We start from the raw sequence: 21451 nt of genomic DNA, 5'->3' as shown, positions 1-21451 counted from the left end.
TTGGTCATTGGTCCTTTTCTCAGTTGTATGCCACAGTTAATTCATCAGTACAATGGTTAATAGAAAATTTGACAGCACACCTGGATGTTAAAAGGCATTTGGAAATATATATATATATATATTAAACCTGCAGTATGTGTTGGATGGGGTAAATGGTTTGTTGGGCAGTGTTCTCATCCCAAAACACTGCAGTTCATTAGCTTGATTAGACCATTGAAATAATTAACAAAGAAAAAGAAGAGATTTTGAAACTGAGGCTACTCACTGTGCAAATGCAGGGCAGCAGCGGGAAAGAATATTGATGAACTAGTCCATCAGAAAAAGGGAAATATTTACCAAAGGATTTCATTTTATGTTTTTAATGTTGCTGTTTTGGTTTTGATTTTCTTCAGATGGTGTCTGCGGTCTGCTCATTCGATACGGTGAAGTCAGCAGTGGATTGTGTTGCCCAGGTGATGCAGAGCGGCATTCCAATGGCAAGGATAGGCAAGTGATTTAAACTTGACATAAAAGATAAATTCCTCACAAGTTTGAGAAGTCATCAGGGATTCTTCTATCTTTCTAGCATGCGGAAACTACTTTGGTGAAGATTTCCATGTTCTGAATCCTTTTCTACAGATTAAAGACTTTTAAATTTGACAATACCATTTCTCAAAGGGCATTTCCTTTTGAAGTTGACTGCAAAATGCTTGTCCAAGTGTGAGTATGAGCTTTTGACTTTCTAACATATTTTGGGGCAAACAATTTTTACATGCATCGTATGCTAGATAATGATTTGTTAAGATTTACAGGTGCTGAATCTGCAGTTGAATCCAAAGCCATCCATCACAAGGGTACACTAGCATAGTTAGTATTGTTACAACAAGTTTAATCATAATAAAAATAATAATAATAATAATAAAAATTCATAATTTCCTTGAAACAATAGTGACTTAACAATAAATGGCCTATAACACTTTTGCATCAGTTCTATTTTTTTATGAACTTTAAAAAAAAAAGGTTTTTTATATTTTGCTATGCTAAGCATGGTTAGAATACTTAGCAGCTAAAGGCACCATTTTTGGGTATGAGGAAACATTTCAAAACGATTGTAGAGAAGGTAAATGTAAAAATGATACAACTGTATATAATGCTAAGAGGTTAGTTGCATCCAGGTTTAACTGCCGCCAATTCTGCTTCAGATACATTGTTCAATTTGTTTACTTCTTTGACTGTTTGCAGAATTCTTAGATGACATGGCTATGAACTGTGCTAACAAATACAGCCATCTTGAGTATAGAGTAGCTCCGACCTTGTTCTTGGAGTTTCAGGGATCAGAGAGCAGTGTTGAAGTTGACATTGAGACTGTTGGTATGTCTGGTTTATAATATTTTATTTATTTTATTTATCCAGTGGCAGGATAACTTACGTAGCATCAGAGATAAATTATATGAGAAAAGTTTACTTACCATTAACAATTTGTTAAGAAAATTAGAAATTGTGCTGTTTGGAGTTGTACGGTTTACAAGGGTGGTAATCTGGAACACATTACGTGAGTACTCGTTAAGCTGTATCAGTAGCATTTCCATTAAATATTAGAAATGGATGTTTTAAATCTCACCAGGTTTCCATTTAGCTTTGATGAAACAGTGATAATATTCCCCTAAAAAATTAGTTAAGGTTTTATACTATTTCAAAGAAATTAGAATTTGTAAGACAGTTTGGTTGCCATGGTGATTATTACTCTGTTGTAGCTAAGGTTCATCATTGGCCAGTTACTATTTCCAGAGATCAGAAAACATTGTTAACGATCTGAAAGTAGGTGTGATATCATTAGGGATTGCTGCAAGAACTGAAGTTTCAAATGTCCTCAATATTGAAATGTCAAAGGTTTGTGTAATGAAAAACAATTTTAGAAACTCATCAGAATCTTTTAAAGAGGATTTCAAATTGTCTAGATAATCTTAAACTGAAACTGACTACATGAGACTGATATTCACACCATTGCTTGTTTATCCTGTCTGCATCCTGTCCGTATTTCTGAGACATTTCATGTGTTTTTCTTTCTTTTTTCTGAACTATTTCATAACCTATGAGAAATTATACAAATTGAATGTATCTACAATTTGTGGTCTTTTTTACATATTTTTGATTTACTTTGATAATACCATGTTAATTTTGTTGATTCTTAATTATTTCAAACAATGCCCTTCCTTCAGGAGAAATTGTAAAGTTCAACAACGGTTCTGAATTTCAGTACTCTCAGACAATGGAGGAACGAAATAAGCTGTGGAAGGCCAGACATGAGTTTTGGTACAGCATGCTGGCTTTAAGGCCCGGTGGAAAGGTAAGATCAAACCCAGACATGAGTTTTGGTACAGCATGCTGGCTTTAAGGCCCGGTGGTAAGGTAAGATCAAATCCCAGACATGAGTTTTGGTACAGCATGCTGGCTTTAAGGCCCGGTGGTAAGGTAAGATCAAATCCCAGACATGAGTTTTGGTACAGCATGCTGGCTTTAAGGCCCGGTGGTAAGGTAAGATCAAATCCATCAGCAGAATTGTGGAACTTTCTATGAGCAAAATCGTTGCAGAGTATTTTCTATAATACAGATATGATTCCTTTACCTGTATATTTAATATGTTTATATTAAATTGGTTAAAGCAAGAGAGGATTTTGAGATGTAAAAATAATTACTGCCAAAAAGGAGGGATATTTTATTCTTGAGTACTTGGTTTGATATCGACTATTGCCACTGCTGTTAAAATGTGCTGCTAGAAGTATGGAACTGTTTTAATAATACTTTTAAAGTATGCTAAAGAATTAGGATGATGTGTTACAAAGTGAGCTGCTAACATTGCATTCCTGTATGAATGTTCTCATATCTTCTTTGTTTTCTATCCTTGGTAGGGTTACAGTACTGATGTATGCGTACCCATATCTGAACTACCAGATGTGATATCATACGCCAAAGAAGAGCTATCTTCCAGTAATCTGCTCTGTAAGTCATCATTTAATTAGAAGCTATCTTCCAGTAATTTGCTCTGTAAGTCATCATTTAACTGGGAGCTATCTTCCAGTAATCTGCTCTGTAAGTCATCATTTTAATTCGGAGCTATCTTCCAGTAATCTGCTCTGTAAGTCATCATTTAATTTGGAGCTATCTTTCAGTAATCTGCTCTGTAAGTCATCATTTTAATTGGGAGCTATCTTCCAGTAATCTGCTATGTAAGTCATCATTTAATTCGGAGCTATCTTCCAGTAATCTGCTCTGTAAGTCATCATTTTAATTGGGAGCTATCTTCCAGTAATCTGCTCTGTAAGTCATCATTTTAATTTGGAGCTGTCTTCCAGTAATATGCTCTGTAAGTCATCATTTTAATTGGGAGCTATCTTCCAGTAATCTGCTCTGTAAGTCATCATTTTAATTCGGAGCTATCTTCCAGTAATCTGCTCTGTAAGTCATCATTTTAATTCGGAGCTATCTTCCAGTAATCTGCTGTGTAAGTCATCATTTTAATTGGGAGCTATCTTCCAGTAATCTGCTCTGTAAGTCATCATTTTAATTCGGCAAAGAGGTTTTCTTTTTCTAGGATTTTTCTTTGAATTTTGAAGATTTCTTCCATTATCTCATGACAATGCAACAACCTAATACCTATTTTCTGCCTGCCATGTTTTAAGGCTGATTAATGCTGTTACGATTGAATAAGTTTCTTGTAATAAAGGTCACTGCCTAGAGAAACAACCAGAACTAATGAATTGTGTACTGTGTTGATTATTTTGTTATCAGATTCAATCGTAGGTCACGTTGGAGACGGAAATTTTCACTGCGGCATGAACATTGATATGGATGATGAAGATGAAGTGAGAAGGGTGAAAGAATTCAGCAGTAACCTTGTGAAGTAAGGATAAATGAAAAATGTAATTCTGGTCAAATAGCATTAACCATCAAGAGGAATACTGTTCTGGTCACCTATCTTGTTAGTATATTGAGAAATGTTATTCTGGTCTTGCAGTATGTATACACTCTGTACAATATGACCCTATGATGCGGGCCTAGATCCATTGTGTAGAGAGCCATCAGGGGATACACTCTGTACAATATGACCCTATGATGCGGGCCTAGATCCATTGTGTAGAGAGCCATCAGGGGATACACTCTGTACAATATGACCCTATGATGCGGGCCTAGATCCATTGTGTAGAGAGCCATCAGGGGATACACTCTGTACAATATGACCCTATGATGCGGGCCTAGATCCATTGTGTAGAGAGCCATCAGGGGATACACTCTGTACAATATGACCCTATGATGCGGGCCTAGATCCATTGTGTAGAGAGCCATCAGGGGATACACTCTGTACAATATGACCCTATGATGCGGGCCTAGATCCATTGTGTAGAGAGCCATCAGGGGATACACTCTGTACAATATGACCCTATGATGCGGGCCTAGATCCATTGTGTAGAGAGCCATCAGGGGATACACTCTGTACAATATGACCCTATGATGCGGGCCTAAATCCATTGTGTAGAGAGCCATCAGAGGATACACTCTGTACAATATGACCCTATGATGCGGGCCTAGATCCATTGTGTAGAGAGCCATCAGGGGATACACTCTGTACAATATGACCCTATGATGCGGGCCTAGATCCATTGTGTAGAGAGCCATCAGGGGATACACTCTGTACAATATGACCCTATGATGCGGGCCTAGATCCATTGTGTAGAGAGCCATCAGGGGATACACTCTGTACAATATGACCCTATGATGCAGGCCTAGATCCATTGTGTAGAGAGCCATCAGGGGATACACTCTGTACAATATGACCCTATGATGCGGGCCTAGATCCATTGTGTAGAGAGCCATCAGGGGATACACTCTGTACAATATGACCCTATGATGCAGGCCTAGATCCATTGTGTAGAGAGCCATCAGAGGATACACTCTGTACAATATGACCCTATGATGCGGGCCTAGATCCATTGTGTAGAGAGCCATCAGGGGATACACTCTGTACAATATGACCCTATGATGCAGGCCTAGATCCATTGTGTAGAGAGCCATCAGGGGATACACTCTGTACAATATGACCCTATGATGCGTGCCTAGATCCATTGTGTAGAGAGCCATCAGGGGATACACTCTGTACAATATGACCCTATGATGCGTGCCTAGATCCATTGTGTAGAGAGCCATCAGGGGATACACTCTGTACAATATGACCCTATGATGCGTGCCTAGATCCATTGTGTAGAGAGCCATCAGGGGATACACTCTGTACAATATGACCCTATGATGCGGGCCTAGATCCATTGTGTAGAGAGCCATCAGAGGATACACTCTGTACAATATGACCCTATGATGCGGGCCTAGATCCATTGTGTAGAGAGCCATCAGGGGATACACTCTGTACAATATGACCCTATGATGCGGGCCTAGATCCATTGTGTAGAGAGCCATCAGAGGATACACTCTGTACAATATGACCCTATGATGCGGGCCTAGATCCATTGTGTAGAGAGCCATCAGAGGATACACTCTGTACAATATGACCCTATGATGCGGGCCTAGATCCATTGTGTAGAGAGCCATCAGAGGATACACTCTGTACAATATGACCCTATGATGCGTGCCTAGATCCATTGTGTAGAGAGCCATCAGGGGATACACTCTGTACAATATGACCCTATGATGCAGGCCTAGATCCATTGTGTAGAGAGCCATCAGAGGATACACTCTGTACAATATGACCCTATGATGCGTGCCTAGATCCATTGTGTAGAGAGCCATCAGGGGATACACTCTGTACAATATGACCCTATGATGCGTGCCTAGATCCATTGTGTAGAGAGCCATCAGGGATACACTCTGTACAATATGACCCTATGATGCGGGCCTAGATCCATTGTGTAGAGAGCCATCAGAGGATACACTCTGTACAATATGACCCTATGATGCGGGCCTAGATCCATTGTGTAGAGAGCCATCAGAGGATACACTCTGTACAATATGACCCTATGATGCAGGCCTAGATCCATTGTGTAGAGAGCCATCAGGGGATACACTCTGTACAATATGACCCTATGATGCGGGCCTAGATCCATTGTGTAGAGAGCCATCAGAGGATACACTCTGTACAATATGACCCTATGATGCGTGCCTAGATCCATTGTGTAGAGAGCCATCAGGGGATACACTCTGTACAATATGACCCTATGATGCGTGCCTAGATCCATTGTGTAGAGAGCCATCAGGGGATACACTCTGTACAATATGACCCTATGATGCAGGCCTAGATCCATTGTGTAGAGAGCCATCAGAGGATACACTCTGTACAATATGACCCTATGATGCGGGCCTAGATCCATTGTGTAGAGAGCCATCAGAGGATGCACTCTGTACAATATGACCCTATGATGCAGGCCTAGATCCATTGTGTAGAGAGCCATCAGGGGATACACTCTGTACAATATGACCCTATGATGCGGGCCTAGATCCATTGTGTAGAGAGCCATCAGAGGATACACTCTGTACAATATGACCCTATGATGCGTGCCTAGATCCATTGTGTAGAGAGCCATCAGGGGATACACTCTGTACAATATGACCCTATGATGCGTGCCTAGATCCATTGTGTAGAGAGCCATCAGGGGATACACTCTGTACAATATGACCCTATGATGCGGGCCTAGATCCATTGTGTAGAGAGCCATCAGGGGATACACTCTGTACAATATGACCCTATGATGCGGGCCTAGATCCATTGTGTAGAGAGCCATCAGAGGATACACTCTGTACAATATGACCCTATGATGCGGGCCTAGATCCATTGTGTAGAGAGCCATCAGGGGATACACTCTGTACAATATGACCCTATGATGCGTGCCTAGATCCATTGTGTAGAGAGCCATCAGGGGATACACTCTGTACAATATGACCCTATGATGCGTGCCTAGATCCATTGTGTAGAGAGCCATCAGGGGATACACTCTGTACAATATGACCCTATGATGCAGGCCTAGATCCATTGTGTAGAGAGCCATCAGGGGATACACTCTGTACAATATGACCCTATGATGCGGGCCTAGATCCATTGTGTAGAGAGCCATCAGGGGATACACTCTGTACAATATGACCCTATGATGCGGGCCTAGATCCATTGTGTAGAGAGCCATCAGGGGATACACTCTGTACAATATGACCCTATGATGCGGGCCTAGATCCATTGTGTAGAGAGCCATCAGGGGATACACTCTGTACAATATGACCCTATGATGCGGGCCTAGATCCATTGTGTAGAGAGCCATCAGGGGATACACTCTGTACAATATGACCCTATGATGCGGGCCTAGATCCATTGTGTAGAGAGCCATCAGGGGATACACTCTGTACAATATGACCCTATGATGCGGGCCTAGATCCATTGTGTAGAGAGCCATCAGGGGATACACTCTGTACAATATGACCCTATGATGCGGGCCTAGATCCATTGTGTAGAGAGCCATCAGGGGATACACTCTGTACAATATGACCCTATGATGCGGGCCTAGATCCATTGTGTAGAGAGCCATCAGGGGATACACTCTGTACAATATGACCCTATGATGCGGGCCTAGATCCATTGTGTAGAGAGCCATCAGAGGATACACTCTGTACAATATGACCCTATGATGCGGGCCTAGATCCATTGTGTAGAGAGCCATCAGGGGATACACTCTGTACAATATGACCCTATGATGCGGGCCTAGATCCATTGTGTAGAGAGCCATCAGGGGATACACTCTGTACAATATGACCCTATGATGCGGGCCTAGATCCATTGTGTAGAGAGCCATCAGAGGATACACTCTGTACAATATGACCCTATGATGCGGGCCTAGATCCATTGTGTAGAGAGCCATCAGAGGATACACTCTGTACAATATGACCCTATGATGCGGGCCTAGATCCATTGTGTAGAGAGCCATCAGGGGATACACTCTGTACAATATGACCCTATGATGCGGGCCTAGATCCATTGTGTAGAGAGCCATCAGGGGATACACTCTGTACAATATGACCCTATGATGCAGGCCTAGATCCATTGTGTAGAGAGCCATCAGGGGATACACTCTGTACAATATGACCCTATGATGCGGGCCTAGATCCATTGTGTAGAGAGCCATCAGAGGATACACTCTGTACAATATGACCCTATGATGCGGGCCTAGATCCATTGTGTAGAGAGCCATCAGGGGATACACTCTGTACAATATGACCTTATGATGCAGGCCTAGATCCATTGTGTAGAGAGCCATCAGGGGATACACTCTGTACAATATGACCCTATGATGCGGGCCTAGATCCATTGTGTAGAGAGCCATCAGGGGATACACTCTGTACAATATGACCCTATGATGCGGGCCTAGATCCATTGTGTAGAGAGCCATCAGGGGATACACTCTGTACAATATGACCCTATGATGCAGGCCTAGATCCATTGTGTAGAGAGCCATCAGGGGATACACTCTGTACAATATGACCCTATGATGCGGGCCTAGATCCATTGTGTAGAGAGCCATCAGGGGATACACTCTGTACAATATGACCCTATGATGCGGGCCTAGATCCATTGTGTAGAGAGCCATCAGGGGATACACTCTGTACAATATGACCCTATGATGCGGGCCTAGATCCATTGTGTAGAGAGCCATCAGGGGATACACTCTGTACAATATGACCCTATGATGCGGGCCTAGATCCATTGTGTAGAGAGCCATCAGGGGATACACTCTGTACAATATGACCCTATGATGCGGGCCTAGATCCATTGTGTAGAGAGCCATCAGGGGATACACTCTGTACAATATGACCCTATGATGCGGGCCTAGATCCATTGTGTAGAGAGCCATCAGGGGATACACTCTGTACAATATGACCCTATGATGCGGGCCTAGATCCATTGTGTAGAGAGCCATCAGGGGATACACTCTGTACAATATGACCCTATGATGCAGGCCTAGATCCATTGTGTAGAGAGCCATCAGGGGATACACTCTGTACAATATGACCCTATGATGCGGGCCTAGATCCATTGTGTAGAGAGCCATCAGGGGATACACTCTGTACAATATGACCCTATGATGCGTGCCTAGATCCATTGTGTAGAGAGCCATCAGGGGATACACTCTGTACAATATGACCCTATGATGCGTGCCTAGATCCATTGTATAGAGAGCCATCAGGGGATACACTCTGTACAATATGACCCTATGATGCGGGCCTAGATCCATTGTGTAGAGAGCCATCAGGGGATACACTCTGTACAATATGACCCTATGATGCGGGCCTAGATCCATTGTGTAGAGAGCCATCAGGGGATACACTCTGTACAATATGACCCTATGATGCGGGCCTAGATCCATTGTGTAGAGAGCCATCAGAGGATACACTCTGTACAATATGACCCTATGATGCGGGCCTAGATCCATTGTGTAGAGAGCCATCAGGGGATACACTCTGTACAATATGACCCTATGATGCGTGCCTAGATCCATTGTGTAGAGAGCCATCAGGGGATACACTCTGTACAATATGACCCTATGATGCGTGCCTAGATCCATTGTGTAGAGAGCCATCAGGGGATACACTCTGTACAATATGACCCTATGATGCGGGCCTAGATCCATTGTGTAGAGAGCCATCAGGGGATACACTCTGTACAATATGACCCTATGATGCGGGCCTAGATCCATTGTGTAGAGAGCCATCAGGGGATACACTCTGTACAATATGACCCTATGATGCGGGCCTAGATCCATTGTGTAGAGAGCCATCAGGGGATACACTCTGTACAATATGACCCTATGATGCGGGCCTAATTGTGTAGAGAGCCATCAGGGGATTTGTGTTTCTTTCCTTTCAAAGGAGCCAGTCGTACTTCCACCAAACCAGACTTACATAATTATTTTTCAATTTGCAGTTGATCTCACTGTTGTCACTACAGTGGAAGAGAGAAATGTTGTCAGTAGGTTTAAGTCAATCAAAATTTCCTTATTTGAAATTATAAAAATGCCCCAAGATTGTTAAATGGCAACATGCTTTTAAATTCCAGTTTACCTTAAGCATATTTCTGGCAGTTGAAGAAGAATTATTTCCATTATATTGACAGATGGAGAGATATTTTGTATTCCTAATGCTTTGAATAAGTGGAACAACGCAGTCCTCCAATAAATATGTTGGTACTGTGAAGTGATAACTCTTTAAACATTACTAATTATAGTTCATATTAAAGAGGGCTATTGTGTCTGTTTGTCCAAATAAAGAAGGCTATTTTGTCTGCTAACAACTATAGTCCATATCATATCAATTCCTTTCTTTCTAAAATGCACACTAAACATCCTTCAAAATAGCCCTCTTACTGACCAACTCGTATGAGTCATCACCTTGGCCGAAAATCCTGTGGCTCTGTGCGGGCAAGTTGGTTGGACTATTCCATTCATCAGGGGGGTCTTAAACGGTGTTTCTATATAATTAGGATTGCATTAGATAAATAAATTGGTATTTACTTGCTTCAACATTTAATGATGCATATTCTACGGTCATTTTCTTGAAAATAATATTAAGTTCAATAAGATATGACGTTTTGAAAGCGAATCTCAGCTGTGGCGGTGTAGGTGAACCCTGTGCATTGCGTGGCTGTACTGTACTGCAGAGTACAGTATACACATATTACGTAACGGCGTGCCCACCGAAGAAAGCGAATCTTATATTTTTCTTAGAAGACATTCGATTGGACTGTACTTGGTCCGATTGAGGACAGCGACCAATGAAAATGAATTTAACATCAATATAAGTTAAGAAAAAATCCTTTCCAAAACCGCTTGAACGAAAATTGGCAATGAATATTCAAGGGGATGGTTACGCAAACAAAGTACGGCTATCAAAGGTGATTTTCTTAAGTATTTACTGTGTGTTATCAATGAGGATTTGGAGTTCGATATTTATTAACCTTGCATCGTAAATCACCCAAGTCCGATGGAATTTTGAACTGTAATGTTCAGAAAATAACAGAACTTGAGAGACAACACATTTCTCTGTTTAGTGCCGTTTGAACCATTGATTTTGGGTATAAGCTTTTCACGTTATGGCTGTAGGAAAATGGTCTATATGGTAAAGTCATAGGCCGAAAACTGCAGGGTCGAAATCAGTTCGCGTGCCGCACAGGGAATGGCGCTAAGGAATTGATATGAAAGAAGGCTATTGTGTCTGTTTGCAATTATAGTCCATATAAAGAAGGCTATTGTGTCTGTTTGCAATTATAGTCCATATAAAGAAGGCTATTGTGTCTGTTTGCAATTATAGTCCATATAAAGAAGGCTATTGTGTCTGTTTGCAATTATAGTCCATATAAAGAAGGCTATTGTGTCTGTTTGCAATTATAGTCCATATAAAGAAGGCTATTGTGTCTGTTTGCAATTATAGTCCATATAAAGAAGGCTATTGTGTCTGTTTGTCCATATAAAGAAGGCTACTATGTCTGCTTGCCATTATAGCCCATATAAAGAAGGCTAGTTTGTCTGCTTGCAATTATAGTCCATATAAAGAAGGCTATTGTGTCTGTTGCAATTATAGCCCATATAAAGAAGGCTATTGTGTCTGTTTGGCAATGCCAGCTAATGAAACTACAGAGAATCACTCAAAAGGATATTGCACTTCACTAAGAGATTTTATTACCAAATGAAAGTTAAATATTGCATTATAAATTCATTTCTGGAGGTATTTAGCTAAGTGTTAGAACGCTGACACAATAACCTAATGATTTATTTGTAGTTTGTGTAGGTGGAAGCACAATGGTGCATATTAATTAATGGAAATAACATGCACTGATTCTTATGTTAATTAGCTAATCTCTATTTGATATTTGTGAAACAGTAGTAGACTTTTTTTGAATCTGCAATACCTGATGAAACAATTTACCATTAATCTTTTCAATATCTTTGGGACACCTGTATTTTCACTCCTGAATTTCTTTGTTTTGTGGAAGACACTGTATTGCAAACAACACAACTGGCTGCAATTAGGTATATGAACAACAAGTTAACCACTCAACAAATGTCTGGGCTTTACTTTCTTTGCTCCTACAGAAGAGCACTAGCCGCTAATGGGACATGCACAGGCGAGCATGGTGTCGGCCTTGGTAAACGGAAATACCTAATAGATGAATTCGCAGAGAGTGGAGTGATGCTTATGGCACAGTTGAAGAGAACAATGGATCCATACAATCTTTTGAATCCAGGAAAGGTGCTGCTGCCAGAGTATTTGGAAAAATTTGCTAGCAGTAAGAAATAAAGTAACCATACAAATATATATGTACAAAAAGGAGGTATTCCTCAGTCATTATACAAGGACAAATTGTTTGAAAGATTTGTTGTCAAAAGGTGTTGATGGTATATTATTTTCAGAAACGCTTGTATGCATTTTGTACTGCATATTAGTTGTCCAAAGCATTTATTTTACTAAATTTCAATTATCAAATTTTAACTGAAGTACTTTTCTACATGCCAAAGGATGTAGTATAACCCTGTAGCCACTAATGGACACTTATATAGTAATATGCACACACTTTTTCACTATTTCCACATATTTCATGTGTAAATATAATGCTAAAATATGCTTAAAAAGTACATTTGCTTACATATTTCATATGTGTAAATTTAATATGATTAAGAAGTACATCTAACTTCAACTATACATTATTCTTGTTTATTTTACTTTACACCTTATTCTTTGTATTGAAGCATTGAGACTGATAGAAAGTTATCTTTTGTTGAATTAGTCTGTTAATGGTCTGTTAAAATTGTACATTGTTGTTTTAAGTAACATGATTTGTGTTCAATGAGTATGGTGGTTTCATATTTAAAGGATTGGTTCAGGTGTTTGACATGTCTATTTTTTATGAAAGAGCACAAAAAAGACAAAAAGAACAGTGAAGAAACTACCATGATAGCATGCTCTGTTAAGGAGATATGACACTTTGAAGATATCAAAATTTCTTTGAAAACGACTGGTGTAGAAAGACTTACTGTGAGGGTGTGACGTCACATCCTCACTTCCTTAACATTTGTGAATATATTTCTTTTAAAAAATTATTTACATTTTTTAACACATTTGAAAATAATATAATAAAAAATTCTTCAGATGTTTAATCTCAAATACTTCCTTTGACAAATATGAGATCTCCTGACATATCTTTTGGTTGAAAGTCATGAAATCTCACAAAATATTTAGAGAAAAAAACAAAGACTTTTCAGGAATGTTAGAATGTGACATCACAGCTAGTCAGATTTCAGCAGTTTCTACACAATCTAATAAAACTTTACACTTTAATATCTCTTTAACCGAAAAAGATATTTGAACAGTTTTTTCACCATTGTGTTTCTTTTATTGTCCTCTTACATATAACATAAACATGTATGACAACTGAACCAATCCTTTAAGTGGCTGGTCTGCTATCTAAAAGGAAATCCATTACATCTTGTTCATTAGTTGTAGCTGAAGGTGGTGAATGATGAGTGCCACCCTTTTCTCCTCTCCCCATATCAGAAGTTAATAAATTTGTTTCATTTCTCTGTAATATTTTGCATCCTGTAGGTATATAACTAGTTATTAGTAGTATTTGCCCCCTCTCAACCTAACAAGCCACCACACACTGCCAGATTGAACGATATCCTGATTCAACATTGTTGTCCTAGGTTAGGAAGTTTGGCAGTAAGTGGCCATCTTTATTACATGTCTGCAGAAATTGAGTAATAATTGGCACTATTCATAAATGTGTGTATACAGACACTGAAGTAACTTCCTCTACCAGCTTTAGTAGTATGTATTATTTCAGATCCCATTTGGGGGGGGGGGTGGGGAAGAGGTTAGGGGGAACCTAATTAATACATAAATAAATATTTTAGTAACTTTTTGATCCATCATATTGAAATGTGTTACTCAGTATTAAAGAAAGTTAGCATAACATGAGTATATATCATACAGTGGTGACCTATAGTATTGGTTCATTTCAAACATGAAATACTACTACTCATGTATGTTCGATTAATATAGGAATAGCAAACCAAACTTAAAATGTGTTACTCAGTATTAAAGAAAGTTAGTGTTACAGGAGTGTATATCATACAGTGGTGACCTAGCTGTGGTGTGTTAGCTCACCGGAGTGTTTGCTCAGTGGTTAACGCTGGTGCCTTCCAATCATAAGGTCCCCAGCTCGAGTCACTCCAAGATTAATGTCTGTCGTCCAGTTACAGAGTTGTTGACAATTCACAATCATGGACGTTAAATATAAATCTAAGAGACCGACTTTGGTCAGCTTGCAGCTTTGATAAGCCATGAGGCTTCGCGAATTTCTGCTTGCAGGAGGATCTAAAATACATACATACATATATAATATACATACCTGCAGTGTTGGTTCATTTCAAACATGAAATTCTAATACTGATGACTGTTCGATTAATAAAGGATTAGCAAACCAAGGAAGGCTGGCAGTAGGTTGTTTAGTGTATTTAAAACGATGGTAGCATTTTTGTGAACAGAGCACATATTATTTATTTCAATATTTGATTGATTGGGATGGCCGTCTGCTTGGATGACTAATTGGCATAAACTGCATTGACCAGCGTTGTATTGTGAAGTTGAGGAAATGTTGAGAGTTAAGCCATCGATTGAGAACTTATGTCATGAAACTTTAAATGATTTTTTTAATCAAGACCACAAAATGTGCAATATAAAAATTTTCATCATTTTCACCTTAACAGCCTTATCAAATAAAAGTATTTTTCAGGTATTTTTTATGTCCTATGAATATATTTTTATCTATCTACAAAATTTAAATTTGGTAAAAGCTGTACATCTATAAGTGGTGAAAATCCACTTTAAACAAAACAATAGAAAACAAGACAAAACAAAAAGTATTGTACCACTTCTTTGGTTTATTTGTCAAATAACATAATTAGTTTTGTTCTTAAGAATAAAGAAATTCAATTCGTTAACATTGCACTATTACTTGTGGACGTTAAAATCACCTGTTTTGATTTGGATTTAAGTAAATCAAGATATGTACAATCAATCATTTTTTATAAATTTGTAAGTTTTTGCTAAGTTAAACATTAATCACTACTGCAGTGACCTCCTGAGTAATTTACATAAGAAACGAAAGAGAAGTGGAATTACTAATAAAAGACAAATAACCATTTAATAATTCAACATCTTTCCTCTTCTTTTTTAATGTTTGGTTTTGCTTAAGTCCAATATGATTTTCAAATATATAGCTATTATACATAACATGAAAGGGGAAAGTATCAAACAGATATTTTCTGCAATCTTTCAACATCTACTAGACGGCTCTTTCATAGTTTTGCTAAAATTCAAAATTAAGGGTGCTACTTGCTTTCATCTATAAAGAGATAACTTCTCATTTTACCATATTACAAACTGAACTTTAATTTTCAATTTACTTTCTTTTTAACTCTCTTGAGAGATTCATGAATCTTGAAGTCTGTTCTCAATAATAAGGGTGTGGGTTTGGCATTGTATAATAATGTAGATATATTTTGTCAGTGCAGCACAAGACATCCATAGGCTAATGTCTGCCAATTGGAACACCCTCAGCTCACCTTCCATGTATTCACACTGACATTTGGTCTAATTTTGCTGATATTCAGCTGTGCCAAGTATTTTCAAATGTGCTAAACTGTGGGTAATTTTCTCACAGAACAATATATTGAAATATATATTTATGTCTAGATGGCTATTATATTAACCTTAGGCACAATATTTGGTCCAACTTTGACACAATCTTGTGGTTGCTAATTTAGAAGGCATATGTAGGTGCAAGAATGTTTTTGAAATCTTAGCATCCATTGTTTTTAATGCTGAAGTACTTTCAAGTACATGAATATATGTTCTAAGATTCAGTTGAAAGTCAATTGGTATACAATATTGGGGCCATGCCATGGAGTATGGCATATTGTTCTAACCTGTCAATGCATATTTCTAATCTTAAATATTTTTTCCATCTCTCCCATATCAAAGGCCACCTTAAAATTTACTCCTTATTGTATTTCTCAACGGACCAAAATTACTGCTCTCTGGCAGTAAATATAGAAATGTCTGTGAGAAATTTACAAATGGATTCCAAATTTTGCATCCTAAATGGTAAAGATGATGAAGACATTAAAACTACCTGACAGATAAAGTATCTTTTAAAACAGAAAATGCAAATAAAATGTTTTCTTTCCTAATGCTCAAATATTTACATTCATGTGGTATACAATACACAATACTAATTAGTAAAACAAAACCAACTTGATGGATAAAACCTATTAAAATGGTGTCCTAAATTCACAAGAAATCCTTTTTCTAATAACCACATGGAATTTGACTGAAATGAGATGGAGAAAGAAAAAGGAATAAAATCTCACAAAAAGTCTAAATCTTACAAAATGTTTTAGATGATTGCATACATTTGACCAAAAAAATATATAAAAGCATGTATCACATTACTCTTTTAGGACAGAAAAAACAAAGAATAGCATGGATTATAAAATGTCTTAAATATTTTCGTTAATTGAAAAGTTACTTCCATTGTCAATTAATCTCACTGTTTGCTATCACACCTGGCAGAAAAAAAATTAAAATGAAATTAAATGTTTTGTAATAAAAATGTATATGTTACCTACCACACTGATTGCTTTTCTAAAGTTACTTTTATTGGTAGCTATGGACACCAATCAAAATAGACTTTAGCTAGACATGGGGATGGGTTTAGAGAAGTCAGTGGAATTATAACTTAAGAGGTGACCATTTTCCTTCATAGTCAGGCTAGCGAGAGAAAATAATCAGTCAACTTTGCAACAAAAGTTGTTTGTCATAAAACTAAAAAAAAAAATTGGATATCTATAGACATTAGACCTAAATTTACTGAGGAGTAAAATATAATCGTAAGACATGAAAAGAAGTGAATTACCTTATCACTCCCTCCCCCTCCCCCCCCCCTCCTGCCACCCTATCATTATATTTACACACCTCCACAATAAATGATAACATTAAATAATGGCAAGGTCTTATATCCCTCCTTGCCAGATTTAAACTTAAAAGGACTACAACATCACACTAAAGGAAGCATCACTCAATCTATCATATCAAAAACATTCAGTTCAGACAGAATGGATCATTTTATGTCACCCTGGAAGCATTATATGGATACCATGCAAACAGATGGTTCAAATAGCTTGAATAATGCTTGAAAATGTGCTCTCAATTTGTTGAAACGTTTCCATTTTTAAAGTATCTAATAGTTTGGTTTTGCTACATAGTCCCTTTAAAGTTTACAGTTACAATTTCAGTAGCCTTAAGAGCCTACCACTTTAATACATTACAGATACAATTACAGAAAATACTGTTGAATCTGTGAATTTCTTACAGTGATGTAAGTGAGCATAACGTCAATTCTGTTTATTCGCTGTGTACTACAAAACTTGCAAATTCATTCAAATCTGAACAGGTAATAGGCCTATAGTCTTTATGTCTTACTTTTCATAACAAACATATGACTTTATAAATTGAAAAAAAGTAGATATGAAATTGAAGTTAATTAAATTTTTACTATTAAATAATTTTACATTAACTTGAACAACTATGTACAACTGTTGTTTATTTATTTTTACAAATTATTTAATTGTGGGTGATATTTAGGCACCATTATTGGAATGATTGATAAACAAATGCTTGATGAAAGATAATCAATATGTGAATCACCTGACTAACAGTACTGATTGCTAAAAAAGAACAAAATATTTAAAAATATATTTCAGTTCAAAAATTCAGCTGGTCTTGATTATTTTGGTGAAAAATGTAAACATTAGCAATTTCTCTTCTTCTGTTTTTTTTTTCTTTTCTTTTATAAAACTTGAATTGAAATTTGATTGGAAAGACATAACTTGGAATTAATTTATTAATGCTTGGATTGAATATAATAAAACTTAAAATTATGAAATAAATCATAGATTAATAATAAATTAAGTCATTTTATTTGATTCATGATGGCAAGATTAACCATTGTGTTCCCAATAGAAGCAATAATAGACAGTAGATTATACAACATGCAAGCACTTCCAATAAGTTGAAAAAAATCTAAACTAAAATCTTAGAAATGCTGAAATACTCATCAATTTCCAAATCACTAGTGACAAAGAGTGAGACAAAAACAACAACAAAAACCAGAGAGAAACTTGACGTTTTGTTTAAATGGACAATCGAATCTGAAGCTTCTGGACATCATGTCCTTCAAATGTGTTTTTAATGATTCCATCCCTCATTTAGTGAAGATACTACCTGTCAAACTCTTTAGTATTGTCCCACCCCCCCCCTACCCTCCCTCAAAGAAAAAATAATTATCTAATTAACTGATAAATAGCTTCAACAACAACACACATCAACATTGTACTGCCACCCACATAACATTCCCATTATATGATCGTTAACTTAATTAATTGATTGTTTTTAAACCTCCTCAATGTCTAAAAAATAATTTATTACGTAATTTATCAGCTAGAAAGTTTTCTTTTGTTAAGTGTTATTGATATTTTTTTGTGATTTTTTTGAAAATGTTTTAAATTTGTGGCCAATATTGATGACTTTTAAAATAACTGTGTATATGCTACCAGTACAGGTGAATATAATTAAAATGACTGTTTATATGCTACCAGTACAGGCCCGTATATTCCTGACATGTTGTTCAACTGTGGATCACAAAACAGCTTAGAATTTAGGGATTCCAAGATAAATGCAGCAACATTTCTGACTGAGAATCACCATGTTAGGATGTAACTCAGAAATGAAAAGGAGTAGGATTCAAAGACAAATGTAGTTGTTAAAGAGAGAGCTCTGAATCCACTATTTTCACTGCTCTACCCCCCCCCCCTCCCCCACTCCCACATTCAACATGGCAACATTCAAGAACTACTGCAATATTCTTGGATATGCTCATTTATCTTGATCAATTAAACAAATGTTTAATTAAATTGATGATATTATGAGCTAATATGCTACAGTCAACAATGTTAGTACGGCTATAAAACTGTTTAAACAGTTCCTCACCTGGCAGTCTTTGAACAAACTGGTATTAAAAATTGATTAGCTGTGATTCACCATTTCTGGCAAAGTTCTAAAATATATTGGAACAAAATAACTGAAAAACTAGAGATGTCCAACCAAACCAAAGTTGGAGGATAGATAGCAAAAGCTTAAGGCAGTCTAAAGTTTGTAAAGAAAGATTAACAGTAAGACCATTTATAGATTTAAAATCTGACGAACATTGGCAGTTGAAAAGAAAGAATAATGGTAAGATCATTTATAGATTTAAATTCAGACGAACACTGGCAGTTGAAAAGAAGGAATAACATTTAAGACCATTAATAGATTTAAATTCAGTTCAACATTGGCAGTTGAAAAGAAAGAATAATGGTAAGATCATTTATAGATTTAAATTCAGACGAACACTGGCAGTTGAAAAGAAGGAATAACATTTAAGACCATTAATAGATTTAAATTCAGTTCAACATTGGCAGTTGAAAAGAAAGAATAATGGTAAGACCATTTATAGATTTAAAATTCAGACCTAAATTGGCAGTGGAAAATATTTGCATGAATACCTACTATACATATCTGCATATATATTTCAGTCAATTTCATTAACTAAAATCTGGCACAACTTGTTCCAAAATGTATCTTGATATATTTTGAATTTAGCATTGTCTATTTTATCATGACTAAATTATAACCTGGCTGAAAATGATGGAGCACTAACTCCCAGACTTTTTGTACCAGTACAACAGCACAATTACAACAGTATGAATACAACAGCATGAGCACAACAGCATGAGTACAATGATTACAGTTTAAAGAATGTCTGCCTTTCATATGAGAATAAGTATGAGTCCAAGGCTCTAAGCATGGTTGCAAAAACTCCATAGATTATCTATGTTAGTTTTTCAAAACTTTGCCAACTACACCATCAAGTATCAGTTTGAGTACAAATCCAAATGGGTGGTATGTTAGTATACAAGTATGTCTATGGACTCACAAGGAGTCTGTAAACACCTCAGTACACCTCAGTAAACATAAATGCTACACCATACAATTCACAAAGTGCTTGCACCATTACATAACACCACATGCTGTGTTCATGCTTCAAAGTTTTCCGACACACTTTTGAATGGTACTACAAATTGGAAAGCGTCTTTTGCACATGAGCACCTAATGTGAAGAACTAGCATTGATAAATCATTTGATTATTTTTCTCTTTTAAAGTGATGCAGATCTGCTGGCCTAGCATATTTATAAATCTAAAAAATAAGTAAAACACTTTCGGCTTGACAACTTTACTTTTCTATATTTATTTATCTGTAGCCATGTTTAATCAGGATGTATCTTAATAATTAAATACTGTAAAAGATAACTTGATGTAAGATAAGTGTACAAAACAAGGCATTCGAAACCACATGTCAAAACCCTTTGAACTAAAAAGTTGTTAGCTGTACGTTCTATACTTTTCTGTTGTTGTTTTTTCTTTCATTACATATTCGGTAATGGAATAAAAGTATAGGATTACTACGCTACAAGCTGTCAAGCAGCTGTGTACTGATCCACTATGGCATAAATGGAATCTAGCCAATTTGACCAATTATCAAACTACACTTCTATGGTAACAAACTAAAATGATTTCTTTTCATTCTTACACTGCAATATCTTTGTAAAGCTGTGATTAGTTGCCCACGACTGTAGTATAAACTGTAAGATCCAAGGTTTAAACCACAAGATCCTTCAGTCAGGGTTAATTTAAACACACCAGCCCCTAGTTTAATCCAGACCCAAGGGATAAGATCTCTGGGTATAGCATTACCTTGCCCTGTGATAATGTGAGAACAGTCAATTGGTTCTGGTAATTGTGTGTTATGCAGGTTTTTACCCTAAATGTCAAAGTATTTTGTACAATAAATCTTGCCTGTTGTTATACCTTACCATGCAAGTTATTACTAATAAATGGCCTGTTGTTATACCTTACCATGTAAGTTATTACTAATAAATGGTTGGTCATACCTTACCATGTAAGGAGTTATTACTAATAAATGGTTTGGCCCTGACCTGCTCCATCATTGGATTTAGGCCGCTTCCTCTTTAATACTGGCAGTGGGAGCTTGTGGACTCTGTTCCTGTTTTGGTACATGGATGGGCACGCTAGATGGAACAGTGGCCGGTATGGTGGGTGCTACTGGGGCAGCAGCCTGGGCCACCGGGATGGACCTTGCAGCTGGGGCAGCTGGGCCTTGAGTAGGGACAGCTTGTGACTGTTGAGTTACTTGGCGAAGTATCTTGTAGCTGTCCTGGCTAACCGATTGATGGCCTGGGTGAACTAACGAGGCCC

At 37.4% G+C, this 21451-nt stretch overlaps 2 protein-coding genes across 13 annotated transcripts in view; one reads left to right on the top strand and one right to left on the bottom strand.

The window, feature by feature from the left end:
• The window catches only part of LOC139965837 (probable D-lactate dehydrogenase, mitochondrial), a 22587-nt gene extending 6156 nt beyond the window's left edge, over nt 1-16431 (top strand). For all 5 annotated transcript variants that reach the window (XM_071968613.1, XM_071968617.1, XM_071968614.1 and 2 more), the window contains 6 exons: nt 393-486; nt 1222-1350; nt 2199-2326; nt 2889-2979; nt 3769-3880; nt 12111-16431. In XM_071968613.1, the coding sequence (XP_071824714.1) occupies nt 393-486; nt 1222-1350; nt 2199-2326; nt 2889-2979; nt 3769-3880; nt 12111-12315 (759 nt within the window). In that variant the 3' untranslated portion in view covers nt 12316-16431. The remainder of the gene's footprint in view (nt 1-392; nt 487-1221; nt 1351-2198; nt 2327-2888; nt 2980-3768; nt 3881-12110) is intronic.
• LOC139965836 (hepatocyte nuclear factor 4-gamma-like) overlaps nt 14938-21451 on the bottom strand; it is a 46441-nt gene continuing 39927 nt past the window's right edge. For 7 of the 8 annotated variants that reach the window (XM_071968606.1, XM_071968604.1, XM_071968609.1 and 4 more), the window contains one exon: nt 14938-21451. In XM_071968606.1, coding sequence (XP_071824707.1) covers nt 21189-21451 — 263 coding nt within the window. In that variant the 3' untranslated portion in view covers nt 14938-21188. The other variant, XR_011792392.1, reaches the window with a different exon arrangement.

This window comes from Apostichopus japonicus, chromosome 3 (genome assembly GCF_037975245.1).
Source record: "Apostichopus japonicus isolate 1M-3 chromosome 3, ASM3797524v1, whole genome shotgun sequence".
NCBI classification, from domain to species: Eukaryota; Metazoa; Echinodermata; class Holothuroidea; order Aspidochirotida; family Stichopodidae; genus Apostichopus; species Apostichopus japonicus.
The sequence above is the reverse complement of the archived record's forward strand: the minus strand, read 5'-3'. Positions and strand labels throughout refer to the sequence as shown.